This window comes from Amborella trichopoda, chromosome 13 (assembly GCF_054954075.1).
Source record: "Amborella trichopoda isolate Santa Cruz 75 chromosome 13, AtrichopodaSantaCruz75HAP2 v2.0, whole genome shotgun sequence".
Classification (NCBI taxonomy): Eukaryota; Viridiplantae; Streptophyta; class Magnoliopsida; order Amborellales; family Amborellaceae; genus Amborella; species Amborella trichopoda.
The window spans coordinates 6,497,635-6,517,598 of record NC_142348.1 but is presented as its reverse complement, the minus strand read 5'-3'; the positions used below and the strand labels follow the sequence as shown (position 1 = coordinate 6,517,598).

At 36.8% G+C, this 19,964-nt stretch overlaps 1 protein-coding gene and 1 pseudogene across 1 annotated transcript; one reads left to right on the top strand and one right to left on the bottom strand.

The window, feature by feature from the left end:
- Nucleotides 1-9,185: 9,185 nt before the first annotated feature.
- On the bottom strand, nt 9,186-19,165 carry LOC18423975 (uncharacterized). The gene is made up of 2 exons (XM_011630224.3): nt 18,580-19,165; nt 9,186-9,720 (listed from the first exon to the last, which is right to left on the bottom strand). The coding sequence occupies exons 1-2, from the start codon at nt 18,778-18,780 to the stop codon at nt 9,370-9,372; spliced, it is 552 nt and encodes a 183-aa protein (XP_011628526.1). The 5' UTR covers nt 18,781-19,165; the 3' UTR covers nt 9,186-9,369.
- On the top strand, nt 15,570-17,009 carry LOC148778968 (DDT domain-containing protein DDR4 pseudogene; annotated as a pseudogene).
- Nucleotides 19,166-19,964: the final 799 nt, after the last annotated feature.

Sequence of the window (19,964 nt, the reverse complement as noted above, 5' to 3'; positions counted from 1 at the left end):
TAGTCGGCAAGCAAATAAATAATCAGTGAAAACTGGACGAGTAGGAATCAATCACTAATCATTACCAATATGTAAAACCGATAAGTGTTCCCATAATAAATGTTCAGAGATCCAAATCATTAACTACTACTTACCATTAAATTAGACAAGTTTAACTACATGTGATTATCAAATACGAGCTTGGGCTATTCCGTTAGTAGTAGGGGTGGCAATGGGTCGGGTCCGAATGGATCAGGATCCTGACCCGAATGGTATTTGGGTTTATGTTTTGAACCTGGACCCAATCCATCGGTCCATAAGTTGGATCCATACTTGTACCCATACCTGTTGGGTCCCGGGCCTGATCGGGTCTACTGTCACACTTATTATGAGCTTTTTTTTTTTATGCTTATTTTTTTATTATCATATACCCATATTATTGGCAACAAGGTCGCAATCACTAGCTATTAGATTTCAAGTTATCTGATTTGTCGAATAATAATTAAATATGACTACAAGTTCTCATTGTATGTAATCCTTAATACACCCAAACGGGGCTTGAAGTATTTTATCTCCAACAGTTTATGGGTAAGAATCTTGTACGAGTTGGGTCCAACCGAACTCGGACACAACCCATCTGGTCCAAATGTTAGACCTGTACCCGGACTCGTGTCGGGTGTAACCGGCAGATTCTGGGATGGGTCTGGGTCCATTGCCACCCCTAATTAGAAGAAGGGGTGCGGTGGCACATCAAAACCTTGTCAAAAAATTCAATTCTAGCATAAGAAATCTTTACGATATTTGGAAATCTATTTTGATCCCCAATTTGAAGCTCCAAAAAAATAGTGCAGCTGTAACGGACATGTGAATTCTTAAAAATTGGATGGTCCATATAATGTCTTAGATGATACGATATTTGTAGTGTTTTTTAAGATTTATTTGTTTTTTAGATCCATAACTATCGAAGTTTAGAGATTAGTATGAGGATTTCTAAGAGCTAGAATGGCATTTTTCGATGTATTTCGAGTGCACCCTTTACATTTGAGATGCAGTTTCTATAAGACATAGGCTTTATAGGCTTTTTGAACACAAAGTAATGCTTCACCTAGAATTCTCATTCGGAGAGAACTATCGACATCATAAATCCTTATGTTGGCTCTAAAGTCAATTTCCAAATCTAACTGTGAAATTTAAAGTTTAAAAAATGAGGCGGATCTGCAGATCCATAAACACTTAATTTTAAATGGACTGTCTAGATAATATGTTACAATATAAATTAGTTTTAAGATTTAAAATCCTAATTTGTTTTTTGACAACCATAGTAGTCAAGGCTGAGATGATTGATTTGAAGATTTTTTGAAGCCCTATATTTTTTGGTGAGCTTTAAGGTGAGTTTTTATTTATTTTATTTTTTCTTACTTTTTTAAAATATCAGGTGAGGATTTACTTTGACAGGGCTACAACTCTGTCAAAAACTTTTCCGTATTTTTAATCGGGATTGCCTACAAAAAGACTATTTGTTTTTTGTACATGGAGGTTACAATTATTCATACTCACTAGATGTCAAATTGGATGCTGAGTCACGAAGTCCGAAATTTTTTTTTTTTAAACTTTGTATCTATTCAATGATAGTCTTATAACCACTCATTTTAAAATTTAAAAAATAATAATAATTTTGATATCTATATACAAAAAATAAATGTTATCTTTGTAGACAACCCCTTTTTAACCATAAAGCCGAAGCCCTAAACTAAAATGTCCCTATTAAGAAGTGAATGCACATCCAACGTACCTTGACAAACTTAAATTAAGAGTTTTATATGATTTATATAAAAAAAAAGAGTTGGAAAACGCCAAGGGGGTTGGTACAGTATTATTATGTAATGATATGCCTTTTTCCTTGATCATCCACCGTCCATTGTCGACAATGGACAGTGCGGATCAACAGCAGTGACGATACCATGAATGCAACCCTTACACAGCAGCTCTCAAACGTCTGTCATTTGGAATGGACTGTGGATGTCGCTTTCAATTTCGGAGCAGTACTCCACTCGACTATGATACACTTTATGGCGTACCCTCTTAAAGATTATTTATTTATTTATTTTATTTTATTTTAATTTTAATTTTAATTTTAATTTTTTGGCCTTTGCACATTAATCTCCCAAAGAAATTGAATCTTTAAGTGACACACAAACACTCATTCTTTTGACGACTTTTGGTTTCTCTCTAAGAATTTTTCCTTTAAATGACACAAACACTATATCCCAAAAATGGTTGTCTAATGACTCTTCTTTTGAATAATTGAATGTTATAGTCTAACTCTCTCTTCTTTTGAATGGTATATAGTCTAAATGACTTTCTCTCTGGATGACACACTGAAATCTCCCAAAAGGTTTAGTCTAAATGACCAAGGATAAAAAAAAAAAAAAAAAAATCTCTCTCTAGTTGGGTTTGGAATCAATGTAGGAAAAATCGGGCATTCAAATTGTAACCACCCAGTTGGATCGGAATCGGCCACTGACTGGTTTCGGTTTCGGTCGGTTTTGGTGAGCCGATCAGGTATTTTAAAAAAAATTAAACTATATAAAATCTCAAAAAATAAATAATTTTGTTTGTAATGTATTTTTTTATGTTTTTCATTATTATGGTAAAAATTGAAAATTATTTTGGCCATTAATATTTATTTTTATATTTTTTCATTGTTTATGGAAATTTTAAAAATACGTCTGAACACAAATCGATTATTTGAAATCCACTTTTTTCATTAATTTTCAACTTCATTGGATGTGCTTTGTTTAATCATGTTTTAAATATACTTTTCATAGTTTATTAGATTTTGGTTTGTATTTTGTAGTACTTTTTTTAACACACTAAACTTGCCTAAAAGTACTTTTTGTAGTACTTTTACTAGTTAGACCGCAGTTGAACCACTTCCGGCCCCACTCATGTCCGGTTAACCATCCTGATTCAATTTTTTCTGGTCTGAACGAAATATAAATACTTAGGTGCTTGGTAACAAAATAATATATTTTCATTGTCCAAAGAAAAAAAAAAAAGTGCTCATAACTAGGATGAGACCAGTCAATCACAAGCATTGCTAAAAGAAGACTAAGACCGAACTAGGTGGTGGTAGAATTTTATTTTGTTACAAACCCCCACCTACAACAAAACAAGAGCAAGGGTCACACCCATTTTTCATAACAGCCACGTGTTTTGTTTTATGACGCCAACCAAAACCAACCCATCCTTTTTGAGGGCCACCCCTTTGAATTCTTTAGCCTTGATTGCCGGTCTAAAAATCAGAATCGGACCCCAACTCACCGGGCCCGATTCCAATTGCTGTGGTTGGCGATTCTATAGCCCTATAGCGTTATATTTTACAAAGAAACCTAAAAGAAAGCTAAAAACTAGAGGATCAGGATGATTATGGGGTCCTCGATACAAAATGGCATGACTCCGATTCTGAGTTGGAATGGCGATTTTTAAATAATTGGACAGAAGTGGGCGTTCGGATGGCCAGTTCAGTTGGTTTTCGACAATTTCGCATTGGGTTTTAAAAAATTCCAGTCCACATCGCAACTTTCTGATATCGGTTAGGAATAATATGGGCCGGTTTGGTTCTCACCATATATTGAAAACCGGATATGACCCTAAATAGAGTAAAATGACGGATCAAGATTTGTATAGCCGATCTCAATTAATTAAAAAAAAAAGCCATGATATATATATATATATTATTTGTTTATTTACTTTTTGACAATAATATTTTTTATTTAGCGAATCCACAACGTCTGTGCAATCCGGGGACAACATGCCCAAACATGCATGAGCTGACCATGCTACGACTTATTTATGGTACTCCTTCCCCTTGGGGTAACCTTTTCATTTACTTTTGGTGCTATTGTGAAAGGCCTATGTGACCTTTAGGGTCCTCAAGGGTTGAATAAACAGAACGATATTTTTGCATCACAAAGGGAACCCACAAAGAGCTTTGAGAACATGCTCGAGAACGAGTTTGGCTTTTTAAGCTCCTCGTTACATCCAACTCCACAGGTACATGGGGTTGTTGATTTTTTTTTTTTTTTTTGATAATTAAGTAAAATATAAAAAATTCAAGTGCAACTGGCTTCAGCTAAATGCTAGATCACTTTCATAATAAAGAAAAATTCAAATGAAAAAAAACATAAACGAAAAAAAAGGGTCTATGACAAAAGCCAAAAGATATTCTACCTCTTATGCAATATTTTGTCCTGGTACTCCCTCAAGTAAAACCCCACCTACTATTATTTTAGGACCCCAAATTTTGGGGATAAGCACCTCAAAAAAAAACGCCTCAAGATTGAATAGAAACCGCTCAATTTTTAGAAGGTGAGATCTAAGTTATTAGAACACTCAAATTTTAATTTTTTTTTAATAGAACAACTATCTAATAATTCTAAAGTGGTTACCAAAATTTCATATTGAAAAAACTCTCCCAACTAGGTCATCTTGCGGAGGAGGTAGAAATAAACTATGCTCCCAAAGGAGCACAGCATACATGCTCATGACAAACATACTAACAAATTGACTACCCAAATAATGAAGTATACCACCAAATATTGCAAATTTGTTTCACTATATGAGAACCTAATAATCATTTCTCAAACGTACTTGAAAATTTTGCACTCCTACTTCATATTCTCCCTCTTTTTCTCTCTCTACTACATTCGGTTTTTTTTTTTTTACGCGTTCTTCTCTTCATCTCTCTTTCTTGAATATTACATTGGATTTTTTTTTCTCTCTATCTCTATCTCTCTCTTAATTAGGTATGTGATTGTGCCCCAACTTTAGAGAAAATTAAATACGAAACCCCTAGAGAGATAAAATATTAATAATAATAATAATAATTAATTCAATAATTTTTCAGAAAAAAAGAAAAAAAGAAAAAATGAGTTGGAAATACCCCTATCCTTATTGGCGCAAGTGACGTTGGAGATTATTAAAAAAAATAAAAATTGAGTTATAATGAGTTACATGTTAAACTTTATTTTGATTGTAAAATAAATGTGATGGACAACAAACATACATTCTGACATGATACAAGTTCTCAATATTTACATGGTTTTAGTAAAAGAATAAAAAACCACACAATAATACGACTATTTTATTAGAAACATAAAAAATAAGATTTTAAAGAAATTTTAAAGATTATTTTGAAATATTTCTAAGGCTAGATCCGAACAATCTGACCGATTCACCGATCCAAACAGTTGATCTGCCACTCCGGGCCTGTTTTCCAGATCGGCAATCCAAGTCACATATCCATTTTTGTAAACATTGGCTTAGAGGAAAGGGATTAATCATGGAGCAAGTATCTAGCTTTTGGCAGTACAAAAAATATTTAAGTTCTTTCACAAACATAGACCCAGCATACACATACATTTCGTAAAGGAAATAAAGGTGGCGCAATGCTTTTGTTCTAGACCTGTTGGGCAAAGGACCACCTGGTTTGACCGAACGTTATGTTTGTCACGTCAGGACCTAACCCTAACTAAAACCCTAAAACCAGAAAACATCATAAAAAAAAGCTTTGAAAAGGAAGCATCAAAGAGGTTGTCTGCCACTGTCACATTACCATTCCTCAGCATTGTAATACTCATTCCACTTATTTGTAGTTCAGTATGAAAACTTGTTGAGGGGATTCTTGATGATTTCTGACTGGTGCCTCTGTGTAGGAAAGTGAAGAGGTTCAATGCATCTCATGGTAAATATGATAGTGGATTTTTTAGCCACAATTATTATTGTTTTTTAAATTTCAAAATAGATGGTTGTAAGAATATAACACAAAGTCCAAAAAAAACACATCGAATTTTATGATTCACCCCAAGCCATCTAATTTGACATCTAATGAATAGAAATAATTATGACCTCTATGTATAAAAGGTACACGAAAATTGTTTGGTGCGACTAAGCCCAATGCAGCTTGAAGAGCTACACCGTCCACCAAAACCGGATCTCATTAATAATAGTCTTCCAAAGAAAAAGTAAAATCAACGGTTCAAATATTTTCTCAAAAAAATATCATTTGCAGTTTTTAAAATTTGTTTATTTTTACATATTAATAATCTCCATGTTAAGATTATGTGTTTCCTAAACATTAGGATCAGATTCTACTTAAAAAATAAATTATTAAGGGGCCAACAATTTTACATGTGAACCCGTCGCATTACAGAACCCGTGTCCAAAGATAAATGGTCTCTTTGTCTACAATCCTTGAGACTGTGAATGCATGTATCATGTAATTACGTGTTCATCCCCCTGTCAATATCACATTATTATGCAGAGGTCGGATGCCATTCAAATCTAAACCACTGTGAAACATGGCTGAAGGTTTGATGACGTCAAAGATGCACACAAATATACTCATATACGTACACATTGCACGCTTGAAATGATAGGTGTGGGGTCAAATGGAGATGTATTTTTTCTTTTTTTTTTGATGAACATAATTGAATACAAAATGAAAAGAGAACTTCTTATTTTCCAACAAGTCAATGAGCCATCTCAAAAAAATATTTGCCCCTATTGATAAGATTAAATGTGCATAAGGTTTATTGAGAAATTTGTCCTTGGGATACCCGAAAATAGAAGATCGAATGCTTATCTTGCCTGCTCAATATGCGGGAAAAACGATCTTATAACACCTGAATTGCATTTCTTTTGGAAAGAGAAAGCTAGAAAGAGAAATGAAGAAAGGAAAAGAAGAGACAAAGTGCAAAAAACTATATTTTGGGAGACAAAATAAGTCCTATTTATAGATAAAGAGTCTTTCAAGTTATAGTTTGTGCTCTTTGAATGCTTTGTGACTGTTCATTCTAGGTAGTTCTTAACTAACTATTTAAAATTCATAAAGTGTTCATCAATTACAATAGTCAATGTATCTTGCCATTCAATTCAAAATAACTATATCGCATCGATGTTATGCACACCCAATGCAACATGTAAAAGATAACAAGCTGCGAGCCCAACTTGTCCATAAAGGAGCCACTTCTTTTGGTTTGCTTCTATTGGATGAATATAAAAAATCCTGGCCAAAATTATACATGGGCTCTTTTCTGATTTATGTTTCTATATGTCCAAGGTTAACCTTGATCGTAGTAAATAGAAACATCAATTTTTATTGCCATTTTTTGAAATTGGTTCCATCAATTCGAACTAGTTTTGCAAAATCTTGATTCATGACTTTGATGGGACTAGTAAGTCTCTATAGTTTCCCCTTAAATTATTGTCTAGAGTGCTTTTCTGTTTGATGGCAATTTGTGTGCATGACATTTACATGGCAAATTTGTACTTGGGATATTTGAATATGTATAGCCTTCCCCAAATAGTTAAGAAAAAGATATGATGATGATACTTGAAAACATAATAATCAAATACTTATTTTGCTTGTTTAATGGACAAGAATACCAAAATCTTAGAGCACCAGATTTGCCCTTATTTTTATTTTTATTTTACAGAGGGAGCAAATTAGACAGGAAGATGCAACGTGTAAAAAATTATATGCTGAGAGTGAAATCAAGTCCCATTTATTTTTCAAGTCATAACTTGTGATGACTATCCATTTTAGATAATTATTAACTCGCTACTTGACTATAACTTATCATCGGTTACAAATGTCAATGTCGATGTAACTAGCTATGCAATAGTCACAATGGTTCGAAATCACCTCTCCTAGGGTGCCTTTGTAAGTGTAAGGGCTATAACCCAATTCTGGTCCCCCCTACACAAGGTCTCTGAAGGGGTGAGACGTAAACGATCTTAGCCTTTGGTTTTTTATACACAAAGTGGCTGCTCTCAGAACTCGAACCTGTGCTCTTACGCTGGCTACTTGAGCCTTTACTGCCCTTGGGTGACAGCCCCTGGTGCTTTTGTAAGTGTACGAAGTATAAAATGTAATTCAAACACCATTGCACCCCCCACACATGAGTGCAAGTGCCACATGCTTCATGTGCTCCGCAAGATGAGCCAAATTTCTTTTTTGTTCTAAGAGCACAATCGAAGAGTGTTTCAATATTTAAGCATGCCTTTCTCTTCTATATTCTTCAGTATAAGACTAAAAAGCCGACAGTTTCAATATTTAAGCATGACTTTCTCTTATGTATTCTTCAATATAAGACTAAAAAGCCCCTCTCTACAATGATGTACTTTAGAATACTAAGATATTATTTCAAATAACGTCTAGTCTTTTTAAAACAAAAATACTAACATTGCATCCTTTTCAAAAGTTACTCAAGGAAAAGTATATAAAGAATCTATTTACTTTCAGTTCAAGGAGATCACAATCACTTGTTAGATTTTAAACCGAGCGGTTGTAACTTGTAAGTGCATTCGTTACTCAATTTAACCAAAAAAAATTTTCCTTGAACTCCATAACACACCCCAAGCCATCCAATTTGACATCTATAGGTTAGAAACGATTGTGACCTCCATGTAATTTGACATCTATGGGCTAGGAGAGATTATGACCTCTATGTAATAATAGTAAATGATCTCCTAATATACAATCTCTTTACTTAGTAATGTATGCACACATTGCAAAGAGTACTTCTTTATTTTTGAAGTAAAGGAGCATTTCTTTCTTGTTTCATGATAGAAGCAATAACAAACTCATGTCATGATATTAAACTTCCAAGTAAACCATGGACATCACTTCTTAATCATCCAAGACTTCACGATATGAACCCAAAACTCAAGGCAATTTCGCGAGTGCTCACTATGCCCGATGTTACACGTGATGGCCAAAGAAATGGAAATTTTAAAGAGTAAAATAAAAACCAATGGCTTGGATGACAAATTCCTGTATCTTACCTGTAATATTGGAATTTTAATAAGTAAAATAAAAACCAATGGCTTGGGTGACAAATCCTTGTAACTTACCAGTAACATTGGATAGAAACCTGCTACTTCGCTTTCATGTTTTTGTACATCATAAATCGTTTATTCACAGACATCTACCCTACTGAGCGATATCACCACATTAGAATCCATAAGACAATGTAAAATTACACCAAAAAGAATAAAATCACACAAGCCTCTTTGGAGAAAATCAGTTGGAAAGATGGGTACCTAATCTAATTAAGAAGCTAGTCTCATACTAGAAAACACAAGAACGAGTGCAAATTCGCACCAGAAAATAAACAGACAAACCTCAGCAGAGAAGATCATATAAAAAGCTACTTTCAAATAACAAAAGGCAAGAAATTATGTAAAATTACACCAAACAGAATTTATTAAGAAAAGAAATTACACCAAACAAAGGTGTTATCTAACTTGTTGCAAGGAAATCCTTTCTCAGCTTGTGCTTCACATGTTTTGCGTTCATAAATAAGATCAACAGTAGCTCCCCATCTACTTTGCCAAATCCTGCCTCTCTTTGCAACTTCTTTCAACTTCACAACCCAAAAGAACGCTGCCTCGGTAGTTAGTTGCTGATTCTATTTCGGAGCCCAATAACATGGATTCCAAACCATGTTTATGATTCTTGGAGGCAATGCGTGCATCTCGAAAGACTGGCAGACATTTATCCTTGGCAAACTGGATGCAAGCTTCTTTGGAAGCATCAAGACAAGCAGCCATTTCTCTCTCTTCACATCTCTCTCTCTCCGAGAAATCAACAGCATTGGACCTGAATAGGCTTTGCCACCATGAAGGCCGGCATTTGGTGGATGCGCCGATAGAACAACCAACTCGTGCCCCTGCCTTCATATCCCGAAAGTGAAAAATAACTTCACCAAATTAATGATCAAATCAGTAATGTGAGAGGGAGAAGAGAGAGAGAGAGAGAGAGAGAGAGAGAGAGAGAGAGAGTTTTCAGTTTATCAAAAGAAAATTACAAAAACAGAACATATTTCAGATTAACTACAAAAGAAATTCCCAAGAAAAGGGAAATTCATTAAAATGCACAAAAGAAAAGAAAACTACAAAAACAGAATGTATTTCATATTAGCTACAAAAGAAATTCCCAAGAAAAGGGAAATTCATTAAAATGCACCTCAGAGATAACCTGTTTAACGTTTTATCCATTTCTTTTGAATGAAAATTTACAAATCTAGTGCTGGTTATTAAGTCAGTTTTATAATGTCTATTAAGTTACAGTTACTAGGATATAGTTATCCTTAAATATTACAAAAGTAACGTTGGTTATCATCCCAAACACGTGTAACCAGGTTAGATTTATCTGGCATGTCAAGTGAAGGTATGTATCAATATCAAAGTCTATAAGGTTGAATGAGTTGTAAAGGTGTCGCCGTGGCTGCTTCCTGTTCTTATCTCACATGTAGAGTGAGGCTTGCTTCATCATTCCATTCTTCACCCAGTTGTCATCTTCTCAAAGTTTTTTCCAAGTCCATGTTTCCACCTTCACTTCACAACTAGTTGGCCACATAAAGTTTTGTTATGCTGGTGTAGTGATTAGGGCCTGGATACATGCTTTTGCCTAACCATAAACAAGATAAGAAAGCAAGGCTCCAAGTTCTTGTGAAAGTAAGGCTCTAGTTTACTGCTAAGTTTCAAAATCATCGATCATACAACAAGGCTCAGGGGTTGGGCATTGTGAATCTGTGAAGTTTAAGAATTGCTCATAGTGGGATTAAGAAACTTGCAGTGTAACTACTAATTAAAAACAAAGACTAATGTCATGAAGGATGCTTTTATTTCTTGTGGCTATTGCGATAGATCTAGAGCGCCTTAAATATCTTCACAAAAAGTAATCATTTTTTCGATGCGTTTTGCCCATGTTCAGACAAAAGAACCATCCAATCGAGTTCCAGGAAGTGGCCAGGTTACAATACCACAATCTCTTACATTTCAACGCTATCCCAGTGTTATGATTCTTCCACTACCTCTTACAATAATGTTTATGATAAATGTAAGCCTAAATTCAATCTACTCTTTTACATCAAGACTGTCATGTCTATAACTCTTGCTGCTGTCCACCTGTCACAATATTGATCAAATCAGAGAGTCAAAATTCATTCTTGAACCATATGGGCGAACCTTCATCACATTAACTGAGAAGTTCCCAAGAATTATTATAGAATCAAGTGAAGCAGCAACATAGCCAACCATACTGAACCAAAAAATGCAAACTCAGCCTTCAGTTAACAACTCAAATGGCAATCACATATTTGTAATTTGCAACCCCCTTGCGATAGTTTTTCGCCATCGATAAATATTTTATTCTCTAGCCCTAAGAGACCTTAGCACTTGGGCACTTGTCCTGGGGCCTTGAAGGTAGTATTGCCAAACCCCATGATGAGGTCTTTGACTCCATTCTCATCAAAGGGTAGGCGCCCAAATCCCCACTGACTTTAGCACTTTAAAGAAAGGCCTGGGGCCTTGGTGGTAGTATTGCCAAGCCCCATGGTGATGTCTTGACTCCATTATCACCAAAGGGTAGGGGCTCAAATCCCCACTGACTTACCACTTTTTTGAGAATGGCCTGGGGCCATGGCGATAGTATTGCAGAGCCCCATGGTGAGGTCTCTGACTCCATTCTCACCAAAGGGTAGGGCCCAAATCCCCACCGATTTGCAACACTACATCCTAGGCTCAATTTCTACCAAGGGTAGGGGCCCTCTCCCCACTGACTCACCAAAAAAACAATCCATGGACCAATCCATCAAAGAGGAATTAAAAATAAAACGGAGTACATAAAGGACTTCCCAGGAACCAATAGAGAAGATGATATGTTCACAATCTTCAACAGGCATCAGTGATATCAAACATTTCAAAACTAAAAAACTCATCCATGAAAACTCAATTTATTACATGGCCAAGCTCTATTATGAAAAACTCCAAATGTGTCCCTGTTCCATATATTTATATATGTTACATTGACAGAGATGTATTGTGTCTTGCAATATGGTAGAAATAATAGAATTGTGCCATGACAGGTCACAAGGTAGGTTTGATTCCTGTCACACGCATTGTCTTTTACTTTCAAGTTTTCGACATAAAAAAAATAAAAAACTCACCATGTTTTCTTAGTCAACTATTTTGAGTTGGTGAGTTGACTCAATGACAGAGTTGGTCATTGAGTTTGAGTTTTTGAACACTGACAAAAGGCATAGAGTGAACAATGCTAAGGGTTAGAGGTACAAGAGAGCTCAAAGGGTTCTTGTACTATTAACTAAGAACTGTGTGGGGTTTCATCCACTATACCCCCCTACCCTTGCCTCTTCCTCCTTGGAAGAGCAGTCTGCCAGATGCTCCTGGAGGAGACTCCAAGCCCCACCAGCCCTGAAATGAGAATACCGGTTTGAAATATTCAGGTTCTTGGCCACCTAATGTTGAATAGGTCATTTATGAGTGCTAGGTAAGCACTCCTCGGAGATCCTGGCTGTTTCAGAAACAAAGCTTGGTCCCCTTGATCTGGCCCTGATCCGTCAAATTTGGGGTAGAAGGTCCTGCCAGTGCAAAGCCTTACTGGCAGAGGGCACAACAGGTGGGATTTGGAGCCTCTAGCACCCTCTGTGTCTCTCTGAGGCATAGTTGCTGGAGGCGTGAGCAGGTGTGGGAGAGAAGTTGGAGCAAGAGTGGGGGATCGTTGCTTGCTGGGAGTTCCCTAGTTTGAAATTCCATGGGAATGCCTGTAAAATAAATATATAAAAAGTGAAGAACCTTTACAAAATGCAAGATTAATCACATTTTTTGAAGAATACTTATATGCAAAATAGATATATAATTCTTATAGTTATAAAAAAAAACTCAAATAAAATTTGATAGCAAAACTCATTTATTTACAAGAATCTTATCCTATATAAGTCCTAATGGTGGTGGTGCTTCACCAATCAGGATGATCTATGGCAGCAGATGATTCAACATAAGTATAGGTCTAAGGACTCAGGCAGGCTACCAAAGGGGCACAGATGCTCATGCTTCATATGCTTGAGCGGCATGCCCTTGGTCTGTGGTAATTTTGCCAAAAGTAGGCAACTGAAGAAAGACCGTGGTCTGATATATGGGTGGGGGATAGAGTTTAGCAAGTTGGTTCCCAACCCTGTTTCCATTGCCAATCACCAGAATGTACCTATGGACCAGTCTTATGAGGTGCTGGGTTACTTTGCTGTGGGCTTTTAGGTTATGCAGGAGTGTTTGGAATGCTGAGATCCTGAATTCTTGAGACAGACCAGCTCAACACCCAGTTTACACCAAAAGCAGCTTGTGACAAGATGATTTGGATGTCTGTGTCCTTGGGCATCTTCCCGGTGGCTTCCACGAGCAACGTTTTCACCTCCACGGCCATCAAGCCAGTCATTGCAAGCAAAGCCTGAATTCCCATGTTCCCCCTAAGATCCAGATTTTCAACTACTTGGTTATTTCAAAGAAAGATTGACCAAATACAAAGGAGCGGCATCCTACTCCTTAATCATTGTGTCAAGTACAAGGCAGCAGAGGACGCTATGGATCACTCATTGCTGGTGGCTGTTCAAGTTTGGGTCTCCTGCCTGGGCATGTTTTAAGGGGTGTGGTTGTGACACGAGAGTGTCCACCACCTATGAGATGCATATTTCTCTCCACCAGTCTACCTTTCTGCTGGCTGGAATTATTCAATGTCGTGCCACGATCATGGCCTCCATTTGGTGGCTATGGCTGGATCGTAACTCTCTGATTTCTGAAAGCAAGGAGTGTCAATTAGAAGTTTTATCGGAGAAAAACAAGGCTACGATAAATTTTTGGGCCAAGCAGAGAAGATAATACATTGGATGGTCCACACACTTCTTACATAATTGGGCCAATCTAGGGCTAGGTTGTTGGTTGTAACCAGATGCAACCGATGGAAGCCTCCACCGCTTAAGGGTCACCAAAATGAACCTTGATTGTTGCTCTTATGCAATCCAGAACCCTTGGGTGTTGGCGGTATTGTAAGAAAACATTCGGCTGACTCCCTATTGATGTTCCGAGGAGGATTGCACTTCTACAAAGGCCAAGGCAATGGCTTTGTTCCAGGCCCTAAAACTATTCAAAAGAAGTTGGCGCCCCTTCCTCTAGGTGGAAGAGGACTCAATGAATGAAATCAGGCAGGCTTCAACCTTGTCTATGGTAATTGGAGCGGTTGTTCAACCAAATATTCCCAATATCCAGCAAATTACAAGTTACATATGAAGCACTCTTGCCGATGTCCTTGCAAAAGAAAGGGTAGCTGGCAATATGCTGGTTGTCCATAGAATCCAATCCTACAAGGATGTTAGGCAATTTTGTGGTTCTTGATTCCTTTCGTGTAAATGCGGTGTCTTGTTTATTGATTTCTTTGGGTACTCAGTAGTGCACGTATATGTTTGTACTGTTTGCTTTCCTCTGGTGATCTAGTCCTTCCTGTTTTGAAAAGCTAGAAATAAATGTAAGACGTAAATCTTTTGCTATTATGGATACAAAAACTCAATTTTATCTCAAAAAAAGAAACTTCATTTCAAAGTTCATCTGCATAGTTGATAAGTCTTACATCTCAATACCAGCAAAAGGTCAGATGTCAAAGGGTGAGTGTGAGGAATCTGGCTAATTCTAGTAGGACCGGCCTGTCAATTAGGACGAAGGAGTCAGCTATGCCTTCCTCAACCTGCCGCACATACACTGACCATGTTGTAGTCGGTGAGCCCCAAGATGTTCGAGGGTTCAATTCTACAAGTATTGGCATCTAGTACAAACATGCCCATTGGTTTGGTAAAAAGGCCAATCTGCTATGACCTTACTAGTATGGACACTTTGGCTGCCTTTCTCATTTCAGTGCTCGAATTTTGAATCTTTAGTAGGGGCCTTTAATATTAGAATAGGGATTGCGAGAGAGCAGAGCAACTCACCCTGCCATAGTCATGGGTGTGCTTATAGTTGTGACTGTTGTCATAGTCATAAAGGCTTTCAACTTTTAGGAATTAAACTCGAATTGGGAGGGCGATCCTCCTGTGAATTGACCGTGCCCCACACCAACAAAGGTGAACAATTTGAGTCCCCTCTCCCAATACAACCAATTTCTTAGGCAGATCTACAGTCATTACCCCTACTTTGGACTTTGGAGGCTCCTTAGAGAGAACTATTTAAGAAACCAGAACACACAGACACACACATTCTCTCTCTCTATCTATATGGGTGTGCATATAAGTATGAATGTGTTTTTATGTTCATCATTGAGCCTATTTACCTACCAACCTGATAAGTTATCTAACTACTTTTGCAATACCTTCTTTCCAAATTATGAAGCGAAAAATAAATTTCCTGGAGGGATAATTGGATGTTGGTGTGGCAAGGTCATTGATGGCCATTCTCATTGATTGACCCTTTTTTGACAGATATCTTGTTCTTATTGAACAGCTACAATAAAATGCTAATGAAGAATTAGGGTTACCAAGTTACCTGAATGTTTTTGAAGTTTACTAAATGACTAAACCTCATTGAGGCTTTCTTTCTCCAGACCTTTATGATATCAAAATTAACATGGTATCAGAACAAGTTCACGATTTGGTATTTCGTCCCGAGCTTGTGTTTCCAGTTTTCTTGATCAGTGAAGCCCTCAATCTGATTGCGGCTCGCCGGGGCCTGCACCGCTCGCACCGATGCACACCTCTTTCCCCTCGCTCCTGCAATCGAGCAGCAGCAGTCGTCTATTGAAGGCTATTCCTCCTATAACAAGAATTGCTCTGGGGCAGAGTACCTGGATTACAGTTTCATGCCGAAAGTTAAAGGACTGGTGGCATTGGGTTGCTGATGGAGAAGTTCCGATTATGGCCTCACATGGGGAGGAAGTTGAGGCATATCAGGCACTCGAGCCCAGGACGCGTGTGTTGATCTTGAAAGCATTATGTGATATTCGTGTAGAGCAAGAAGATATCAGGAATTATATTGATGACTCCATAAAGCATGGAATTCATCCATCAGCATTCTGCAGTGAACGAATTGGGGGTGATTCACATGGAACTTCATACTGGTATGAAGGCGACCCAATTATGGCCATTGCTTATATCGTGAAGTGAGAAAAATTGAATACAAAAAGTTGAAGTCCAAGGGTATTCCATCGCAGCCCATTCTTACTTGCCAGTGGGAGACAGTAGCAGCTAATTTTGATGAATTTCAGGAAGTTTCCGAAAAGCTTGCCATGAGTAAAAAAGAAATTAGGACGGAAGCTGCCCTTGGAAAGAGGTTGAAGATTGACATTCTTCCAAAGAATGAGAAAATTTATAAGAGAAAAGAAAGACAGCTGAAGAGACAACATAGGCAAGCTGTCCTCTTAGATAGCTTTATAAGTGCTGATGGGCTTACCTCAGGACGATCTCTTCTTGATAGAAAGCCAGTTGCATATATCTTTGATGACTATGATCGGTCCAGCAATGAGGCAATCAAAATTACCAAGAAAGGGCAACCTACTCTTGAGCAGCTCCTTCCTCTGAGGCTGCTCCTCAACAGATCCTTCTTCCACCATCTTCGATTTGTTCTGATTGATTCTAAAAAAAAAAAAAAAAATTTACTAGTCTGAGTCGTGTTTCGATTCTTCTCCCTATCGAATCGTGTTTTGACTGTTCTTGTTGATCCGCCGCTAATTTATGTTGGCTCTTCCAAGTGCCTCCTGTTTGATGATCGAATTTCTCGATCCTAGTTGATGATCAAGTTTCCGTTACTTGATCTTGTTTGATGATGGAGTTTTCCGTTACTCCATCCTGTGTGACGATCGAATTTTTCGATCCTGGATGATGATCAAGTTTGCAGTTACTTGATCCTGTTTGATGATGGAGTTTTCCGTTACTCCATCCTGTATGGTGATCAAGTTTACTCGATCCTTCCTGTCTACTTCAGATGCCTGCTTCAGATGTTTATGTTTAATGATTGAGTTTTCTGTTACTCAATCCTGTTAGATGGAGTTTTCCGTTGTTCTATCTTGTGAGATGATCAAATTTCTTTCCGTTATTCGATCCTGTCTATTGATCGAGTTTTTTGCTACTCGATCTCGGATGTTCCGAATGCCTGTTTGTCTGCTGTTCTTAAGGCTTGCTGCAATCTAATCTGTGCTTGTTGTTCAAGCAATCTGAGCAATGTGAAGATCACTACTCGTTTTTGGCAACTTGGTATTGTTCAAACTCCAGCTGTTTTGTGTCAAAGCATCTTGAGTTTGAGGGGGACTGTTAGGATATGGATATCTCATGTGCATATTGATATACATCATTATGGATGTATGGGTATATATCTCTTGATAAGATTAGGTATCTAGAAGATAAAGAAATCAAGTCAAATTACTTGGTCATCAAGTTAGTTTGGTGATAAGGCTTCCTACTATTTACCTCTATCTCCAAGAATCATACTATATTTATCTCCTGTAATTGTGTGATTGTCCTCTATATATAGAGGTACTTATTGATGTAAACATATATAGAGATACTTATTGATGTAAACATCCATCCAAAAATAGTGAAGATGTAGTCCGTTGGACTTTGGATCCGTGGACGTAAGGCTTCGGCTTGAACCACGTAAATGTTATGTTCTCTCTTCTTCTCTCTCCATTCTCTATTCAATGTTTATGCATGTATGCTCCCACGAATTCTAACACTGCATCGATTCTAAATAAAAAGTTAGTGAGTTTCCCTTAGGTTTCAAAATTCAAATTCGATACAAATAAAATAATTTCTTATGTAATGCAAATAATCACAGCCATATCTTACAAGAAAATTAATCCTAGCATAAGGGATGCGTGTGCACATCTTTCTCTATAAATTAGAGAGGTCATATATCATAACATGACATGAACTTCTAATTTTAGTAAACCAAAAAACCATCTCTTTCCATAGTTTAAGAACATAACATGTTTGTTAATAATAAATAATACCCAAAATTCATCGTTTTTCTTTTTCCTACCTCTTTTGTACTATGAGAACCTGCTTGTGGGCTGCCTTTACTATAACAATAGAGCTTTTTGTACATTTATACTATATTAATATAAAGTTAACCTTTGCCGGAAAAAAAAAAAAAGAAAACCAAAATTCATTCTAACCAGATTACTTCCACAATCCCCTGCTTTCTTTTATAAGAGAGTTACTTTACAAATTTTATAAGGACGACAGTTCTAGTTAAATTTTCTATGATTTATTGAGTTTCACTAACCCTGCATGAAAAATAAATAGTATTTCATTTGATTATGGAAAAAAACCAATTAAAAAATCACAAAATCCCTTAAAAATCTTATCCTTTCAGGATTGGAAAAAGAAACGATAAAAGCAACAGTGATAGTTCAAATTCTCACCTCAACTATAATAACCAAAAGCTTTTCAAACTTCAGCTTAAAATAAATACCATGATCAATTAATACAGTTAACCATCACTTAAAATGACCACTATTTCTAAACAGTGCAAACCGATATAACAAAGCAAGAAAATTCAGCTTCATAGGCACACTACAAACAATTAATTATGCGAACCGTCTTCTGCAGTAACAAGTATTTCTAAACATTAAAAATTCCAAAAAGTAAAACCAAAAACCAGATTTTCGTGTGCAACGACTAATCAATTATGCTATTAATCACTGGTAAAAAACAACTAAAGCTCTATCCCCTAGTAAATATATTCTCTCTATGGGGTTACCTCGCACTGTTCTCTTAATTTGGCCTCAGACGCTTGAAATGCTCGTCTCCAACTCCGCTCATCTTTGAAAGCGAGAACGAAATCACCCTTCGATGGGTCGTCAATGGAGCTTGCTGGTACAGGACCCCTCAACAAGGAAATAGGAGGATCAAAACCCACTACAGTGGCCGCGGCTGAATAATCTTCGGTTTCCGCCACCATAACGTTTGCTCTACTTTTATCTCACTACATTTATTTCTTTTTCCGAGAGAGAGAGGGTTGTTGCTCTCAGAGTAATTACAGAATCAAAAGCCACCAAAATTTCAGCATGCTACTTTCTCTCACTAAAATATTTCGGAGGAAAGAGGGGAAGAGGGAGTTTCCCTTATTACAATTAGAGTGTCAAAGCCCAATACGCTTGCTCCTGGGCTGCCCACCACCACCACCGACCTTCGCTCTGGTTGCTCTCACCACTAAAGACGCATACCGGATGTGGCATGGGGCCGAACCAGGACGGGCTCCGCTCGGGTTGGGCAATGGCCACGATAGGGTTGGTCAAGATCAGCCGTGTCCAATCTCTCGGTTTTTGTGAGTCCCATGAAAAAATGAGTCGACTCTTAAACATTAATATTTGAGATGGATTTTTGGAAATAATAAATATAAAAAAATAAATATATTTTTTAAAATAAAAAGAATGATTTGGTGAAGAAAATATTTGGATAGTTAGATTTAATTGGTTTTAGATGGCCCACCGATTTGCATCCGTTTTGATGGATGCTTTATACCTTGGGTCGGTATATTGTAGAAAAACAATCTAGCCCGCATGAAATCATTTTTTTTTTTTTTTTTTCGAAATTTGCGTTTGGCCCGGCTCATTGTTCTAGGGATTAGGGCTAGGCCAAGACGGCTTGTTGCCGGCCGTACTAAAAGAACAATGCATTTAACCCCCCTTGCAAATTTCTTTTTATGGTTCAAATTACAATAGTTTTTTTCTTTCTTATAAGAAATTTATAGAAATATCCCCCTATTTTTCTATGAGTAATGATCCTATGAGACCTTTTTACACCCATATATATATATATATATATGACTTTAAAAAATCACCATTAAATCTGACACAGATATCTAAAAAAATCAAGTCATACATTTATGGGATAACTTTTCTAAAGATCTGTACTAAATTTAATGATAATTCTTTGAGATTTTACCCACATGAGTATAAAAAGGTCTCATAGGATCATTATTCTTTTTCTATTATTAAAAGATCCATCCTTTTAATAATTAACTATATACCCATTTTTCTAAGCTTTAGTGAATTTTCCATTTACAGCCACTACAAATTTTCAAAATCTGAAGGTACAATGTACGTTTATGATTTTGGATATTGAAAATACTAAGTCTATCAA